Source organism: Euprymna scolopes, chromosome 10 (assembly GCF_053919585.1).
Source record: "Euprymna scolopes isolate OS-2025 chromosome 10, ASM5391958v1, whole genome shotgun sequence".
Lineage (NCBI taxonomy): Eukaryota > Metazoa > Mollusca > Cephalopoda > Sepiida > Sepiolidae > Euprymna > Euprymna scolopes.
The window spans coordinates 58,701,909-58,722,062 of NC_136491.1; the positions used below are offsets into that span (position 1 = coordinate 58,701,909).

Genomic DNA, 20,154 nt, shown 5'->3' on the forward strand with positions numbered 1-20,154 from the left:
AGGGGAGAATGGGAAAGCCTACAGGGGAGAATGGGAAAGCCTACTGGGGAGAATGGGAAAGCCTACAGGGGAGAATGGGAAAGCCTACTGGGGAGAATGGGAAAGCCTACTGGGGAGAATGGGAAAGCCTACAGGGGAGAATGGGAAAGCCTACTGGGGAGAATGGGAAAGCCTACTGGGGAGAATGGGAAAGCCTACAGGGGAGAATGGGAAAGCCTACAGGGGAGAATGGGAAAGCCTACAGGGGAGAATGGGAAAGCCTACTGGGGAGAATGGGAAAGCCTACAGGGGAGAATGGGAAAGCCTACAGGGGAGAATGGGAAAGCCTACAGGGGAGAATGGGAAAGCCTACAGGGGAGAATGGGAAAGCCTACAGGGGAGAATGGGAAAGCCTACTGGGGAGAATGGGAAAGCCTACAGGGGAGAATGGGAAAGCCTACAGGGGAGAATGGGAAAGCCTACAGGGGAGAATGGGAAAGCCTACTGGGGAGAATGGGAAAGCCTACAGGGGAGAATGGGAAAGCCTACAGGGGAGAATGGGAAAGCCTACAGGGGAGAATGGGAAAGCCTACAGGGGAGAATGGGAAAGCCTACTGGGGAGAATGGGAAAGCCTACAGGGGAGAATGGGAAAGCCTACAGGGGAGAATGGGAAAGCCTACAGGGGAGAATGGGAAAGCCTACAGGGGAGAATGGGAAAGCCTACTGGGGAGAATGGGAAAGCCTACAGGGGAGAATGGGAAAGCCTACAGGGGAGAATGGGAAAGCCTACAGGGGAGAATGGGAAAGCCTACAGGGGAGAATGGGAAAGCCTACTGGGGAGAATGGGAAAGCCTACAGGGGAGAATGGGAAAGCCTACTGGGGAGAATGGGAAAGCCTACAGGGGAGAATGGGAAAGCCTACAGGGGAGAATGGGAAAGCCTACTGGGGAGAATGGGAAAGCCTACTGGGGAGAATGGGAAAGCCTGCAGGGGAGAATGGGAAAGCCTACTGGGGAGAATGGGAAAGCCTACAGGGGAGAATGGGAAAGCCTACTGGGGAGAATGGGAAAGCCTACAGGGGAGAATGGGAAAGCCTACAGGGGAGAATGGGAAAGCCTACAGGGGAGAATGGGAAAGCCTACTGGGGAGAATGGGAAAGCCTACAGGGGAGAATGGGAAAGCCTACAGGGGAGAATGGGAAACCCTACAGGGGAGAATGGGAAAGCCTACTGGGGAGAATGGGAAAGCCTACTGGGGAGAATGGGAAAGCCTACTGGGGAGAATGGGAAAGCCTACTGGGGAGAATGGGAAAGCCTACTGGGGAGAATGGGAAAGCCTACTGGGGAGAATGGAAAAGCCTACAGGGGAGAATGGGAAAGCCTACTGGGGAGAATGGGAAAGCCTACAGGGGAGAATGGGAAAGCCTACAGGGGAGAATGGGAAAGCCTACTGGGGAGAATGGGAAAGCCTACTGGGGAGAATGGGAAAGCCTACAGGGGAGAATGGGAAAGCCTACTGGGGAGAATGGGAAAGCCTACAGGGGAGAATGGGAAAGCCTACTGGGGAGAATGGGAAAGCCTACTGGGGAGAATGGGAAAGCCTACAGGGGAGAAAGGGAAAGCCTACAGGGGAGAATGGGAAAGCCTACTGGGGAGAATGGGAAAGCCTACAGGGGAGAATGGGAAAGCCTACTGGGGAGAATGGGAAAGCCTACTGGGGAGAATGGGAAAGCCTACTGGGGAGAATGGGAAAGCCTACAGGGGAGAATGGGAAAGCCTACTGGGGAGAATGGGAAAGCCTACAGGGGAGAATGGGAAAGCCTACAGGGGAGAATGGGAAAGCCTACTGGGGAGAATGGGAAAGCCTACAGGGGAGAATGGGAAAGCCTACTGGGGAGAATGGGAAAGCCTACTGGGGAGAATGGGAAAGCCTACAGGGGAGAATGGGAAAGCCTACTGGGGAGAATGGGAAAGCCTACAGGGGAGAATGGGAAAGCCTACTGGGGAGAATGGGAAGGCCTACAGGGGAGAATGGGAAAGCCTACTGGGGAGAATGGGAAAGCCTACAGGGGAGAATGGGAAAGCCTACAGGGGAGAATGGGAAAGCCTACTGGGGAGAATGGGAAAGCCTACAGGGGAGAATGGGAAAGCCTACTGGGGAGAATGGGAAAGCCTACTGGGGAGAATGGGAAAGCCTACAGGGGAGAATGGGAAAGCCTACTGGGGAGAATGGGAAAGCCTACTGGGGAGAATGGGAAAGCCTACAGGGGAGAATGGGAAAGCCTACAGGGGAGAATGGGAAAGCCTACAGGGGAGAATGGGAAAGCCTACTTGATGCAGACCTCCTGTATCTGCGGTCTCTCTGTAAAGGGATTTATTAGTGTATCTCAAAGTGTCCCTGCAAGGGGACATGGATGCTTCTTTCACAAATAAACCCTTACCAAATGTTCCCAAAAAAACATATATGAACAAGAAAATTCTAAAAAGTAAACACTGGTAGGAGGGCGCCCAGGATAAAAAGGTCCCCTTGTCATGGCTATGCACTGGGCCATACGTGGAAAATAACAGTGCGACTTTTCCCAGTGATACTATTACAGGTAGCAACACTATGCTGGAGAATCCACCAGACCAGACAAATTCTGATCCTGGACTCTGGAAAAACGAAACAATGACCACAAGAAAACGCAATTGTAAAACAGTGAATTGGTCGATTGCGGGAAAGAAAAAAATCTTTTTAAAAATGGGGTAGGTGCAAGGACAAAATATTCGAGGGCTAAATAAAAAATAAAAAAAACGGATCTACCAAGAGAAAAACTGGAGGCCACTACAACCAAAAAATTACTCTCTATAGTCTCACAAATTGATAAATATATACCTCCACATGAAATTAATGAGATAAAGGAGAGAGCCATAAAAATGGCTGAGATTGACTTCCACTCCCAAAAAGACCAGGGAAAATACCACCAAAAGCAGTGGAGTCGGGAAGAAAAGTGGATCCTTATATGGACAATGGAGTATGCCAAAGCCAAATATACAGGGCTGAAAGAACGATGTGCAGAATGGCAAAGAATTTCTACCACCATTGCCCATACAAAAATAACATCTCAAAAGGAAGACTGACTTCCCAGAAATCCAACTTCTTGATGAGTGGAACATTCTCGCAGGATGAGATTGCAGGATTAAAACGCTGCACTCTAGCTATAAACGGGGAGTGCCCAATCGACAACCCCGTCCCCATGCAGGAACCTAACCAGACAACCAATATATATATATAGCCCAGCAACAAACCCTGCGGCACAGGCACGTGACACAATGGAGAGATCTCCACCGAAAGAAGGAGCACCCACCAAAATCTCCTCATCAATGAATGGCCCGTCAAAGAAACAAGACCACCAGATTCTGAGACGACAGAGCCAAAATAATATTCAAAATCTACTGATAGATGCAGAGCAGATTGAGCTAGAGAACTTACTGGCCAATCAAATTGAAAGAACTAGGCATCTACAACTACAAGACCGACCCAGACTGGTCCAAATAAAGATGACCAAGGCCTTCAAAAATCTTGCTGTAAAAGTGAACGATGCCCTCTCTAAGTTAGTACCAACAGATGCTTAGTTAACAGAAATTAACCATGCAACATATGGGGCTGCATGGTTTATCCAAACAAAACTCCTTCCCCAAACATCAGAAAGGAAAAAAGGAGCAAACAGGAGACCTAAACCAAATGAGCCAGTCTGGAAAACCAAACTCCAAAATAGGATAAATGGTCTTAGAAAAGATATACCCCAGATATCTTCTTTCCTGCGGACCGAAAATCCCGGACAAAACTTAAAGAAAAAGGTGAGAACTTTAAAATCTTGATACTCCCTTCAAACCACGAACCAGCTAAGAGCCCATATAGCAGAAAATCAGGCAAAAGTGAAGGGCTTAGCTGCACAAATAAAAAATAAGCAACAAAAAATTGAGTCCAGGTCCATAAACAGTTTATTTGACAGAAACCCAAGGATAGTGTACCGAAATCTCATGAGAGATAATATCAAAGTAACATCACCACCAACACAAAAACAGATCGATAAATTCTGAAGGCCATTGTATGAGGACCCAAAACAACATCAGGAGAGGGAGTGGATAGGCACAGTAAAAGGAGCAGTCAAGGGCAAGGAAAAATGGCAGCGTTGGAAATCACCAAAACAGCCATAAATAAAAAGATAATCCACTACAGCAACTTCAAAAGCCCAGCAATCGATAACATTCCAAATTTCTAGCTAAAAAAGCTGACGGCACTACACGAACACTATGCCCTAGCATTCAACCGAATTATTGGTGGCAAAGAAGAACCACCAGAATGGCTCACTATTGGCAAAACAACTCTTATACTCAAGAGCCAGGAAACACATTTGCCAAATAAATACCGGCCTATCTGCTGCCTTTCAACCACATACAAATGGCTTACTGGAATAATTGCCGATGCAATTTATCAGCATTTGACTGATGGTGAATACCTTGAGAAGGAGCAGAAAGGGTGCACGAAAAATAAGCTTGGGACAAAAGATCAACTTCTTTTGAACAAAACAATCCTGGAAGACTGTAGGAAGCGACAAAGAAACCTGTCAATGGCCTGGATTGACTACAAAAAGGCATTTGACAGTGTGTCTCATTCCTGGATAATGCGGTGTCTGGAGCTGTATAATGTCCATGAGAACATAAGATCTTTTATTACAAAACAAATGACAATGTGGCAAACATCTATTTCCCTACACCACATGGAAGGGACAATATAGTCTTCAAATATTAGCATCCAGCGAGGCATATTTCAAGGTGATAGCCTATCACCACTACTATTTTGCCTTGCAATCGATCCACTCAGCAAGCTTCTAAAAAAATGTGATGCTGGGTACAATCTCAGTAGAGGCAGAAAAAAAGATGAAAGTAAAAGAGTGAATCATTTACTTTTCATGGACGATCTAAAACTCTATGCAGAGACAGAAAAACACCTTGTCTCCCTGATAGAAATTGTGAAAACTTTCTCAGAGGATATCTGCATGGAGTTTGGATTTGACAAATTTGCTAAATGCACAATAAAAAAGGGGAAAAAACAACATCTGAACATCTTCAGATCAAGGACAGCCTCACTGAAGATTTGAAAGAGGATTCCACATACAAATACCTCGGCATTGAGGAAAACATTAATGTGGACCATGAAAAAATGAGATGTAGAGCAGAACAAGAATATACAGTACGTCTGAAAAAGATCCTCAAATCTGAACTAACCCCTAAAAACAAAATTATGGCTATAAACCAGCTTGCAATACCTGTGATCACGTACGGTTTCGGTATTATAGATTGGCCTCAATATAACATAAACAGGCTCGATACCAAGACCAGGAAACAACTATTCCTACATAAGGTAACATACCGAAACCAATGCATGGACAGGATATACCTACCAGAAAGGAAGGGGGCTTAGACCTCACTGAATTCAACCATGCATATCGAGCCATTATAGTAAGCATGGGCCAATATATTAAAACTTCAACGGACGTGACAATGGAAATGGTGAAAGACCATCATAATCATCTTTCACAACAAACCTCAATCACAAAGCTTGCTGAAAACTTTGGAGAAGTCATACAGGAGAACACTGCCAATGTACACGATAAACCATCGACACAGATTGCAAGAATAAAAAGGAAAAAATACACCGAAATAGAGATAGAGACAAGAAACGAAGGATGGAAACAAAATAAGCAAGCAGGGAAGTTCCTAGAGGAGCTGAACCAGCAGTATATAGACAAAGATGCTTCACTCCAATGGCTAAAGAGTGGGAGACTCCCATTTGATGAGGAAAGACTTATTGTAGCCGGGTAAGATCAGGGCTTACTTACAAATGGATTTTAAAAAATGGCTGGCCTACAAACAAATGGCCAGTGTAGGCCACTCAGCGATTGAAAGCGCAAGCCCAATCTTATTGGCAGATGACCATTATACTGCTCGTCACAACAAAGTATGCAAGTACCTCCATTGGAAGATCTGTGGAAAGATGCAACTTGACAGATCGCCGAACATTTGGGAACATGAACCACCACCAATAACATCAAACAGAAAAGTGACCGTGTTCTATGACAAAGACATACAGGCAGGCAGATACATAAAAGACAAGGCCATCAAACCAGATATTGTAATATGGAACAAGCCTGAAAGAACTGCACTCATTGTCGATGTCACAGTCCCAAATGATTTCGGCCTTAACAGAGCTGAACGGGAAAAGATATAAAATATCAGGACCTAAAAAATGACCTAAAAACGACATGGTCTCTGAAAGAAATAAACATTATACAGGTTGTGATAGGAGCAACTGGCTTAATAAAAAAGAATCTTCATAAATACTTAGAAGCAATCCCTGGAAGACCAAGCTGTAATGAAATACAGATAGCAGCCATAAAGGGAACCTTATTTATTCTTAAAAGAGCCCTAGGATATAAATTTAAATCATAACGGAATCAAGTGTTAGCTCCAGGAAGGAGCCCCTTGATATCTTAAAACTTACTGAAGTAAAATACAAAAAAAAACATATTAAGAAATATCGGCCAATCAGCCTTCTGCTAGTCACATACAAGTTTTGCTAAGACGTATGCTAGGAATACTAGACATCAACCGCGAGAACAAGCAGGTTTCAGAGCAGGTTACTCTACCATCGAGCATATCCAGGCTGTCAGTCAACTGCAAGAGAAAGCCAATGAATACAAGATCCCACTGTGCTTTGCCTTTGTGGATTATGAAAAGGCTTTCAACTCTGTAGAGTTTAATCCACTGTTCACTGCGCTTGAGAACCAAAGAGTTGACTCTACATACATCACCTTACTGAAAGACCTGTACAGTGGGGCTACCTCTACTTTAAACTTCATCGTGACAGCAACAAATGTAAGCTACCATATTGAATGATAATACCAGACCATATTATTGCATCGTACCAAGTTATTGTATAAATTCATTGTCAATACACTATACTTTTCTTTGACAGAACAACAAGCAAGAATCTCTCACTATAAAATTAACATAGAATGATTTCTATTCTGTGTAATAAATTGCGAACAGACAGGCTTACCTGACAAACGCTCGAGGTGTGCACTCTACAAAGCGGGCACGTCCAAAGAAAAATGGCAAGATGGCGGCGGCCGGTTAATATTGCCAAGTAATCACACAAAATCTCGTGTTCTCTCGCACACACGAGAGTTCAGCTTAGCATAAAAACGGGTCACTGTGAGCAAGAAGGGAGAAGGAAAAACGTAGTCAAGACAAAGACGACGCTTCATGACGGCTTTAACGCACAGCGACACTGAGAGTGGTAGCTTTCAAAGTACTGACCCTCCTGCTGATGATGAAGACCCGGACAGTGATACTGCGATGCTCAGCTTTAGGTTCGCCGACCTTCGTGTCACGGAAGACAGCGCAGACGATGATGAAGCCCCGAATCCCCCTCTCCGAAGAAGCACTCGAAGAAAAAGGCCACCGCCTCCCTGCTCTTTCTGTGATGATGAGATCAGGGGGGAGTGTGTAATAAATTGCGAACAGACGGGCTTACCTGACAAACGCTCGAGGTGTGCACTCTGCAAAGCGGGCACGTCCAAAGAAAAATGGCAAGATGGCGGCGGCCGGTTAATATCGCCAAGTAATCACGCAAAATCTCGTGTTCTCTCGCACACACGAGAGTTCAGCTTAGCATAAAAACAGGTCACTGTGAGCAAGAAGGGAGAAGGAAAAACGTAGTCAAGACAAAGACGACGCTTCTGACGACTGAGAAGAAAAATGAAGAAAAAGAGCAAGAAGTAGAAGAGGAAGAAGAGAACGATACATGAGAAGACGAGGTGTGTGCGGTTTTGAGTAAATCGAAACAGACAGGAAAAAAAACCCTGATTACATATTCCATCTGCCAAGTGCTGAAACCAAGTAATTTCAAACCTCCAGATTAGGACAAAGTTGAAACAGCAGTGGCCCCGAAACTTGTTGTCCAACAAGATGACATGCTGCATACAAAGATGGTGGAGAGGAAAATCAAACTTTAATAAGATTGTGTCGCACCCATCTTGTTTTTTTCGTGGATGAGGAGGAGAGGTGCCAGAGGAGATAACTTCAATCACCGCTTAAAGTTTGTCAAAATTTTAACAAGGTTATTTTGAAACATGGACAGAAATATTACCTAGATAATTTTTTTTTTTTTTTCACTTTTTTTAAAGTTTCTCTGTCCTTTTTAATCCCTTTTTCATTTTGTCTTTTGTTAATTATTTTTGTTTAAAGACACTTTCTCCTCATTCGGGAAATAAGCAAGATGGCTGCGACACGATTGAGCTCATTAAAATTTGGTTTTCCTCTGTAATAAAAAAAAACACCTGATCAAATTAAGTGATTTTTTTTTTTTTTTGTATGAAAACTTTATTCCATAATCAGTACATACAATACATTGTTTTTAGATGAATGCAACACTATGCTTTGATTTCGCAATGAAGAAAAGAAAAAAGAACAAAACTTTCTTTTCCAATCATCTAACACATCAGTAAATCAACGACACGCATATCCATGGACGTTCCTTACGAACTAACAACACTGGTCTCAATAAAATTACCAATTTTTGTGAATAATCACTCAAAAATCGAAAATTAAACAACACAAACTCTGACGATAGTCAATTAGCACCAAAAAACCAGACCTCCAACGTTCTTGTAGCCAGCATGTTGGACAACTCGCCAACCAATAGGATTTTACGTACATCATTGCCAGTGGTAATGTCTACAACGGAGATACTGCCATATTTTTGCACATGCAGAAATTAATAACAAGATCCCCCCCTCCGCTGGCTAATCACGCTCAACACCTCCAGAACAAGCTTATTACAGGCACATTGGATTCTTAAGCAATTCCGATCCATTTTCACGCATGCATAAGGAAGCTTCTAACAAGTACATCACAGCAGACCAAGGAATGACAAGAATTATCACCTATGACATTCTGCCTTTGTCTACAGTATACTCTAAATAGATTTGAACGTTCATTATGCACCTTGCAAACACGTGTGGCTCATTTCTTTTGAAATAACACAATTCACACAATTGATCATTCCCAGGCAACCACGTAACTCAAAATTGATGATGTCACTTTTCTTTCAGACTGCTATCAACTTACAATATTTTATTTCTTCTTATATCGACTTTTTGTCTAAAAAAAGAGTAATGTATGACAGCACGTGGCCTTCCCTGCCGCCGACCCCAAGTTGTGTGCCCTGGTTTACTAACTTCATCGTTCTCATTGGCTGTGTCATCATCTTTTGTTTCACACTGGTGGCTGCCGATGGAAAGCATGCGAGTCACAAAGTGGAAGTAAAATAAGTCATGGAACAAGAAAGGAAAAACACAAACACCAATGTTTAACATATATTTGACAGTTGAACTTGTGAGTGTTTCTCCCCGTTCTTTTGATGTTATGTTCATCTGTCAGTCACAATTCGTCTCTGTTTCGCACTCACCTCTAAAGACTGTCCATATGTGTCGCTATCAGCTCCCATCCGTTGCAACTGGCAGCTTGATGTCAACTAACTCTCTTCTCTACGTCGGTATCTGAAGTCACCCCACCTCGGCTACCGGAAACTGCCCTTCCCTGTTTTATCTGTTCTGTGGGTTTCTATTGTCATTGTCAAATCTAAAAGGTTTGATCTAAAAATACTTACAGATTCATTGTTTGCTACTTCCTATTTCATTGTACATTTGATGACACTTCCTTATCTATTGCCCCCCCCCCTCCAGTATTTAGTGACTCATGGGTCACCGTCATAGTATCAAAAATGTAGCATCCGTTATATATGGCTGGAACAAATCTTTGGCAGAGACATTTCAGAGCAATCACTGTTTTCAATGCACATGCTTTTAAAGAAAGCATAAAGACCCAACATTGTAATTTGCCCATCTGTGTCATAATGAGTTATTCTCCTTAGATGCTCCCTCTCTAATAAAAAGATAAATATATAGGCACTTCCGTCCCCCCACATTTTCCATCATTAGAAAAGTTATACGCATGGCTGTATTTAAAACCTATTCCGACTTATGTCTCTATGTATATCTGGATCATCCAAAAATAATATAATACCATTGCATAGTGACAGCAAACAGGATTAAAAAAAAAAATAATCCACCACAAATGCAAAGACAAAAAATTAATGTATCCATGTCGTCAGTCTTCATTTTTTTCCTAAACGTACATCATAATAGCAAGTGCTATATTAAAAAAGAAAAAAAAAAAGTGTACACAAGAAATCATCATAGCGAACAAAGCGTAAAGTAATTTTAATTCATTCATATCATTGTCCGATATTTTTTATAAAAAAAAAAAAAAAAGAAATAATGCTTACAAATGCCTGCAAAACATCGGAATATCTGGTCGGTGTGTTCAGATTTTTCAAACGGCGCTGTTCACTATATTTCTCTGTAAAAAATATCTTAGTCAAAAGCAGGTAGACCACATACTATTGTTATCTGGCGAGGAAAGGCTTAGAAGATACAATGTCTGGATGTTCGAAAACAATCTCGACCAAACAGATCCAGAGATTATTTGGCAGAAATTTGAGGAACGAATGGAACCCTCAGTTCTTTCCGTATTGCACTTTGTGAATGCAAACAAAATATACAGAAAACATCAATGATTTCGTTGCGACGTGCGGATTACAAGCAAAAATAATGCAGGTCCAGAGACAACCAGGAAACCGAAGAACATCTCATAGAGTAAATGATTACTGGCACAAGACACTCGGAATTACAGAAACTGCTGCTATCTAAAGGCCTGGAGCTGACATTTCAAGAAGCTGTAAATAATGGGTGAATGCACAACGCGTCACTAAACTACATGAGACAAATGACTGAGATTCAAGGAAGTGATCGTTGTGAAATAGGCACAATCAAAGTCAGTGTAAACAATGTGGAAAAAAGAAAAATTCCTGGGGCACCACATGTTCAGCTTGTTCAGCTTGTGGAAAAAAGAACCATTAGGCAAAAATGTGCATCAACAAAAATAAGGCACAAGAAGATTCACTCAAGCCCGAATGACACAGAATCATAAACAACACAGAATCATAAACAACGCAGAATCATAAACAACGCAGAATCATAAACAACGCAGAATCATAAACAACGCAGAATCATAAACAACTGCATAAAAAATATTAAAAAAACGAAACGACCATATCTGCTCATCGAAATCAGAACCCAATAACGTGTTCAGAAAATTTGGACAGTTAAGTTTTGATGCAATCAGCAGCAAAAAGATGATTGAACAGAAAATCTTTTTTTTTAATTTCATCAGTCCAGAGTAGAGAATGTAAAAGAACTCGATGCAATTAAGGTCGGTCCCTATTTTGCAATAATGCTAAAAAAAAATTTTAATTATTCTGTGAATGTTCATATTAACTTACAAAAACTATCACGTCTGCAATGAGGACATGCTCTCTACCGATGAGTCGATTAGTGATATCAGATCAAGCTGTCTGAAAATAATGGCACACCATACTAACTGCATAAAATGGTTCAAGTATAATGCAGCATGGTTCAATTTGCATACATGGTTCAATTTGCACACAAAGATAAATGGAACACAAATTCTTTTTTTTAATGGAGCAGGCAGCCATTAAAAGTCAAAGTGGACAAAAGGTGCAGAAGGAAATACGCTTCCCCTGCGAACCTTTCGTAGGATGTTCCCAGAAAAGATAACCTAGGACAACCAATCCCAGGTATGATAAAAAAAGAAGCACACCATACTAACTGCATAAAATGGCTCAAGTATAATGCAGCATGGTTCAATTTGCATACAATATGCACACAAAGGTAAATGGAACACAAATTCTTTGTAGTTACAACAGAGAGTCCTACAAAAACAGGACTACTCTCACTCAGACACTTGGAACTAATAAGCCTTTGCTGCACAATCCAAGAAAACCAGGAGCCAATTAACTCCATCATCAAATTAAAAAATTCTTACCCAAATCTGTTTGACTGCATAGGACACTTCAAAAGTAATTATCATATAGTCCTAAAGTCTGATCATAACCCAGTGATCCAAGCACCCAGAAAATGTCCAATCCAATCGATAAGGATGACATGTTGCGAACTAAAGGTCGTATACAGAATTCTAACATCCACCCCTTTTAAGTTAAATTTCCTACACTTTTAGGAAAACATCATTTGATCAGATTGGTAATTAAAGAGGCACATTTAAACTGTTGCATCTGGGAAACAATTTAACTTATTCTAAGTTGAAGTTATCTGGTTTTTGGATTCCCCAAGGGAACTTCTTAGTCGTAGGCATCATATTATCAAAGGGAATCGGTGAAGAAAATTGTATGCAATTGCATTATTTGTAAAAAAATTAATTCGATGCCATATAAAGCCCCCTCAGGTTCTCAACTGCCCACTTATCTGGCAAATTTTGTTCACTCATTTCAACAAGTGGGTGTTGACTTTACTGGTCATATGGTGATATTCGCGTTTATTAAATTTACCAATCTCTTTGGTGTTCCTACACATGTTTTATGCGGGCAATGCAAAGACCTTCTTAGTCGTCGGCATCATATCATCGAAAATCTTCGTTTTGGACGAATTCAAAGAAAAATTTGGGTCAACTTCCATTCCATTTGGAGAGGATGCTAAAAACAATCAAACAATATTTGAAAAAATTAATAGGTAGAAAGAAAGTCAGCTACTTTCCTTTCTGATATAGAAAAAGTGATTAATGATCAATCGCTTACAAAGGGGTTTTTGACATTTTACCCCCTAATCATTTTTTTACAAACTGGTTAATCCATGTTTGTTACTCAATAATTATGGATTGGACGATTTGTGTCCTGATTCTCCTAATCAAGCAAAACTTTTGGCAAAGAGTTTGACTTTGTCAGATGCTGATGAAATCATCTAAAACCTGTTGATGATGGTTGGGATAGAGAACACATCTGTTCAAGACCCTGTTTGCTATTTGCCAAAACTCTTGGTAACCAAGCCTCTTTGGACTTGATGAACTGAACATATGACTCGCGTTTTCTATAATTCTCTTACAGCAATTGCTGGCAGTTCTGAAGGCAAACTTTCAAAACATTACATTTAAAGCGATTGAAGTAGTGGTGTCAGTGTGCAGTGGTGGCAGCACATTTAAGGTGTACTATGGCTAGCTGTTCAGTTTCTGTTGGAATTTTTTGAGGAGAGTATGTAGCTGTCTATGCCGATGGTTAACTAATCCATTAAGTTCAATGTTATAGTGGACATATTCATTTTAACATAGAGTGTCGGGATAGTTCGATATGAATGTTTAGAAACTGTTCGCTTGGGATTTTGTTGTACTTTGTTTTTATCTCTATTGAGACAACAAAGTGATTAGAATATCCTAGCAGAGACGGAACTGAGGATGAGCGCAGTTCAAAACATGTTATTAAAAAATCTAAAAGATTTGCAAATTTTTGCATCAGTATCAGGTAATAATCACGAATATGTAATAGGTGATATAACATAAATTAATACTTATATACATACATGGCTGATGGAATAAGAACAATTTACTACTGTGGATTGAATAAAGAGTTCAGTTTGAAATTGTGTATTGATTTTCAAATTTGACAATGATTCCCAAATTCAAAAACATCAAAATGGTCAGAGGTCACATCGACAAATACCAATATCAGAATAATCCAAATGATCCAATTTTATTTTTTGTATTTTTGTGGATGAAAACTTTTTAACTATTATGAATTGTAATTCCGAATTTTGTTAGTTGAAGGATGAAGTTTAATTTTCTTCTTATCAGCATTATTCTTCTCATTTTTTATGCAAATTATTTGTTAAAATGTCTAAGAGAAATGCAAAACTTGATGAAATGGTCTTGAAGACGTTTTTTTGTAAAGTTCTTTACTTACCACAATCTGTCAGTAGGCGGGGGTGGTACATTAATAGTGAGTGTTCCATTAAGATTGTGTACTTCCACTGTGAGAATGAGTGGTGTGTTGGACACTTCTTCCATGGCCATTTTGATGTACTTATATTCTATTATATTTTTATGGAAGAAAACATTAAATTCCAGCAAGTTACAACTTGCTGGAATTTAATGTTTTCTTCCATAAAAATATCATTAGGTAAATGTTCAATAAAACATGTTTCTTCTTTTATAAGTTTTGATGAATGGATGATGGATGTGTGATGTAAGTCTTACAGACATAGTTTTGATGACGTTAGAGTAAGATTAAATATGGACAACATAAGTCTTCATTGATTTTGGTCACATTGAACAAATGCATGAGAGATGTAGAACAATTATGGTAGTAGGTTTAGGGTTAGTTGGAAAAATATGAGAATACTGTTTTAAAATAAAGAGGAATAAATGTAAAGTCGTGTTGACTGCAATGGTTACACGCTCTTCTTGTTAGAAGTAAGTCTGCTCGGCTTTAGACTGTTAAGCCAATAAAGATTTACCAGAGATCGAGTTAGTTTGAAAGTCAATTTCTGGTGGCTTTCCAATACATGCCAGCCCGTAAAACAGACATTAATACAAATACAATAATGTATACATTTGCTTCCCCTTGTTAAAAGTGTAATAATTTTTAATAATTATTGTATTTCTCTCCGCTTACTAAGCACTCTCCTCTATAATTTGATTTTCTTTTAAATTTTTCAGAAATACTTATTAGAAGTCTGAAAAGTAATTTTATTGTTTCTACTTATTTTGTTACATTTTCAACTTTTATAAATTAGAAAATTATTTAATGACTTATTTTTTTATTATTATTACAGGGTTGTTTTGCTTTTAAAGGAAAAGTTAAACGTGTCAAGTCAGGTGAGTAAGGGTTAAAACAGATAAACATAAAAATGACATTTTGAAAGATTTTAGTAATGGTGTCTTAGTGATAAAATAATCATTGATTTTTTTGATTAAATCTTTTATTTGTTTGAACATTTTTTGGCAATGCAAAAATATTTATCATATTTTGTAAAAAAAAACAAAAACATTTTAAATCTCCATGAACTAATAATATCCACCAACCATCCATTTGGATCAGCTCAGATTTAAAGGGGGTCTATTAAAATAGTAATATTTTTATAATTTAAACAATTTTAAGTCCTCAAAATATCACTATTTTGATTAATAAATAATAGACTATATGATATTGGAAAACTTTTAAACAAGTGATAACAATAACACAGTTTTCAAAACTTCTATGAGGAATTTTATCAAAAAATTTGGAAGAGAATTAGGAGATATGAAGTCCTTAATCTTAGTAAGAGTACAAAGCCAAGCAAACCACCTCATTTGTTGTTATGTCAAAGAGAATCCTTCAACATGACAAGTATTAAACATTTTGAAACAATATGTACTCCAACTGCTTTTACCCTTTTCATGTATTAAAATTATAAGTGTATGAGGGGTGTGCAATAAGTAATGCCCCTGACCCACTTCCCATAGCAGTAGAGCAACAAAACTTGGCACAGTTATTAGTCTTTCTCTACATAGGAACCACCCAGTGTTATGCATTTCTCCCATCGTTTGATGCAGCTCTGGAGACCGTTTTTGTAGAACACCCCAGGTTTGTCCTCCAACCATGACGTGACTTCAGAAATCAAGGCTGCATCATCTGGGAAATGCTTTCCTTTTAAAAACAACTTCATGGCTGGGAAGTCGGAGGATGCAAGGTCAGGAGAGTAGGGAGGGTTTCATAACCACACGCCCGTGCTTCTGATCTGGCGACATACGAGTTGTGGACCGGAGCATTGTCCTGAAGGAGGAGGGTACCTTTGCTGATCTTGCCCTGCCTCTTGATTTTGATAGCTTCTCTTAATTTCCTCAAAAGTGAAGATCCTGTAATTATGGTACCTTTTGCCTGGAAATCTGTCATCACTACTCCGTCCTGGTTCCAGAAGACTGTGAGCATGACCTTGCCAGCGAAGGGCTGCACCCTTGCCTTCTTTAGAGGTGGTGAGTCCAAGTACTTCCACTGCATTGACTGGGCTTTAGTCTCTGGATCATAGTGATGGATCCAGGTTTCATCCTGTGTAATCAGTCTTTTGAAAAACTTTGCTCATCTTCTTGGCACATCTCCAAATTCATCCTCAAGCACTCGACACGTTCTCGCTTCTGGAATGTTGTGAGCAACCTGGGAATCCATCTGGCAGACACCTTATGCGTATGCAAATAGTCATGAATGATAGTTTCCACAGATCCTGTACTAATCTTGACATCTTGGGCTATTTGGCGAATAGTATTGTGCCGATCTTCCAAAACGGCAGCCTCAATTTGACGGACAGATGCCTCATCAATAGCAGAAGGGGGCGACCAGATCTGGGAGCTGTTTCCACAGACTTCCGGCCATGTTTGAATTCACGATGCCAGTGTTTTACAAGGTCATATGATGGGGCATTATCACCATCAGTTTCTTTCATTTCATCAAAAGTTTCCTGCGGTGTGCGTCCTTTCAAATACAAAAACCGGATCACTACTCGGCATTCAACAGGCTCCATTTCACACCTGACTCAGTTCAAACACCTGTAAAACAGAAACTACAATTAGTTCAGAGCTGTAATTTGCCACATAACCCGTAGAGATATAAATTTTTGCACATGCAAAATTTCAGCTAGATCGGACAACTGGAAGTGGGTCAGGGGCATTACTTATTGCATGCCCCTAGTATGTTAATTTTAATTATCATGTCCTAAAATATATTTTAACTGGGAAACACTAGACAGAGGCTTAAAATTGTCAGATCATCTGAAAATGAATGAGAGAATAATTGAACAGTAAGTAATAAGTCATATAAGAAGAGATGAAATGTTATTTGGTTTTACTCCTGGACAAAATACCACTGATGCTTATTTTTAGAAGTACCCTGGTAAGAAAAATAACCTGTATTTTACTTTTGTAGATCTGGTGAAAGAATTGTGGTGAGTTGATGGGTTTTGCATAAACTAGAGACAAATGAATGGTTGGTGAAAGTTGTTCAAGCAATGTACAGAAATACTAAATCTCATTGAAATTAATAGGATGTTTAGTAACATATTTAATGTTAAATAACTACACCGGGTTCTCTACTGAGTTTGTTGCTTTTCATTTGTGTCTTAGAAACATCGTCCACTGAGTTTGTTGCTTTTCAATTGTGTCTTCGAAGCATTGTCCACTGAGTTTGTTGCTTTTCATTTGTGTCTTATAAGAATTGTTGCTTTTCATTTGTGTCTTAAAAGCATTGTCCACTGAGTTTGTTGCTTTTCATTTGTGTCTTAGAAGCATTGTCCACTGAGTTCGTTGCTTTTCATTTGTGTCTTAGAAACATTGTCCACTGAGTTTCTTGCTTTTCATTTGTGTCTTAGAAGCATTGTTGCTTTTCATTTGTGTCTTAGAAACATTGTCCACTGAGTTTCTTGCTTTTCATTTGTGTCTTAGAAGCATTGTTGCTTTTCATTTGTGTCTTAGAAGCATTGTTGGTTTTCATTTGTGTCTTCGAAACATTGTCCACTGAGTTTGTTGCTTTTCATTTGTGTCTTAGAAACATTGTTGCTTTTCATATGTGTCTTAGAAACATTGTTGCTTTTCATTTGTGTCTTAGAAATATTGTTGCTTTTCATTTGTGTCTTAGAAACATTGTCCATTGAGTTTGTTGCTTTTCATTTGTGTCTTAGAAGCATTGTTGCATGTCATTTGTGTCTTAGAAACATTGTCCACTGAGTTTGTTGCTTTTCATGTGTGTCTTAGGAGCATTGTTGCTTTTTATTTGTGTCTTAGAAGCATTGTTGCTTTTCATTTGTGTCTTAGAAACATTGTCCACTGAGTTTGTTGCTTATCATTTGTGTCTTAGAAACATTGTTGCTTTTCATTTGTGTCTTAGTTTGTTGCTATTCATTTGTCTTATAAGCATTGTTGCTTTTCATTTGTTTCTTAAAAGCATTGTCCACTGAGTTTGTTGCTTTTCATTTGTGTTTTAGAAACATTGTTGCTTTTCATTTGTGTCTTAGAAACATTGTCCACTGAGTTTGTGACTTTTCATTTTTGTCTTAGAAACATTGTTGCTTTTCATTTTTGTCTTAGAAGCATTGTCCAATAAGTTTGTTGCTTTTCATTTGTGTCTTAGAAACATTGTTGCTTTTCATTTGTGTCTTAGAAACATTGTCCACTGAGTTTTTTGATTTTCATTTGTGTCTTAGAAGCATTGTTGCTTTTCATTTGTGTTGTAGAAGTATTGTCCACTGAGTTTGTTGCTTTTCATTTGTGTCTTAGAAGCATTGTTGCTTTTCATTTGTGTCTTAGAAGCACTGTTGCTTTTCATTTGTGTCTTAGAAGCATTGTCCACTGAGTTTGTTGCTTTTCATTTGTGTCTTCGAAACATTGTCCACTGAGTTTGTTGCTTTTCATTTGTGTCTTAGAAACATTGTTGCTTTTCATTTGTGTCTTAGAAACATTGTCCACTGAGTTTGTTGCTTTTCATGTGTGTCTTAGGAGCAATGTTGCTTTTTATTTGTGTCTATGAAGCATTGTTGCTTTTCATTTGTGTCTTAGAAGCATTGTTGTTTTCATTTGTGTCTTAGAAACATTGTCCACTGAGTTTGTTGCTTATCATTTGTGTCTTCGAAACATTGTCCACTGACTTTGTTGATTTTCATTTGTGTCTTAGAAGCATTGTTGCTTTTCATTTGTGTCTTAGAAGCATTGTCCACTGAGTTTGTTGCTTTTCATTTGTGTCTTAGAAGCATTGTTGCTTTTCATTTGTGTCTTAGAAGCATTGTTGCTTTTCAGTTGTGTCTTAGAAGCATTGTCCACTGAGTTTGTTGCTTTTCATTTGTGTCTTAGAAGCATTGTTGCTTTTCATTTGTGTCTTCGAAACATTGTCCACTGAGTTTGTTGCTTGTGTCTTAGAAGCATTGTTGCTTTTCATTTGTGTCTTAGAAGCATTGTTGCTTTTCATTTGTGTCTTAGAAACATTGTCCACTGAGTTTGTTGCTTTTCATTTGTGTCTTAGAAGCATTGTTGCTTTTCATTTGTGTTGTAGAAGTATTGTCCACTGAGTTTGTTGCTTTTCATTTGTGTCTTAGAAGCATTGTTGCTTTTCATTTGTGTCTTAGAAGCATTGTTGCTTTCCAGTTGTGTCTTAGAAGCATTGTCCACTGAGTTTGTTTCTTTTCATTTGTGTCTTCGAAACATTGTCCACTGAGTTTGTTGCTTTTCATTTGTGTCTTAGAAACATTGTTGGTTTTCATTTGTGTCTTAGAAACATTGTCCACTGAGTTTGTTGCTTTTCATGTGTGTCTTAGGAGCATTGTTGTTTTCATTTGTGTCTATGAAGCATTGTTGCTTTTCATTTGTGTCTTAGAAACATGGTCCACTGTGTTTGTTGCTTTTCATGTGTGTCTTAGGAGCAATGTTGCTTTTTATTTGTGTCTATGAAGCATTGTTGCTTTTCATTTGTGTCTTAGAAACATGGTCCACTGTGTTTGTTGCTTTTCATTTGTGTCTTAGAAGCATTGTTGCTTTTCATTTGTGTTGTAGAAGTATTGTCCACTGAGTTTGTTGCTTATCATTTGTGTCTTAGAAACATTGTCCACTGAGTTTGTTGCTTTTCATTTGTGTCATAGAAGCATTGTTGCTTTTCAATTGTGTCTTCGAAACATTGTCCACTGAGTTTGTTGCTTTTCATTTGTGTCTTAGAAACATTGTTGCTTTTCATTTGTGTCTTAGAAACATTGTCCACTGACTTTGTTGATTTTCATTTGTGTCTTAGAAGCATTGTTGCTTTTCATTTGTGTCTTAGAAGCATTGTCCACTGAGTTTGTTGCTTTTCATTTGTGTCTTAGAAGCATTGTTGCTTTTCATTTGTGTCTTAGAAGCATTGTCGCTTTTCAGTTGTGTCTTAGAAGCATTGTCCACTGAGTTTGTTGCTTTTCATTTGTGTCTTAGAAGCATTGTTGCTTTTCATTTGTGTCTTCGAAACATTGTCCACTGAGTTTGTTGCTTGTGTCTTAGAAGCATTGTTGCTTTTCATTTGTGTCTTAGAAGCATTGTTGCTTTTCATTTGTGTCTTAGAAACATTGTCCACTGAGTTTGTTGCTTTTCATTTGTGTCTTAGAAGCATTGTTGCTTTTCATTTGTGTTGTAGAAGTATTGTCCACTGAGTTTGTTGCT

General features: G+C 39.1%; 1 protein-coding gene across 2 annotated transcripts in view; it reads left to right on the forward strand.

The window, feature by feature from the left end:
- Positions 1–20,154, forward strand: part of LOC145285995 (origin recognition complex subunit 3-like) — a 171,774-nt gene that overhangs the window by 12,433 nt on the left and 139,187 nt on the right. For both annotated transcript variants that reach the window (XM_080134586.1, XM_080134587.1), the window contains exon 2: positions 14,787–14,829. In XM_080134586.1, coding sequence (XP_079990712.1) covers positions 14,787–14,829 — 43 coding nt within the window. The remainder of the gene's footprint in view (positions 1–14,786; positions 14,830–20,154) is intronic.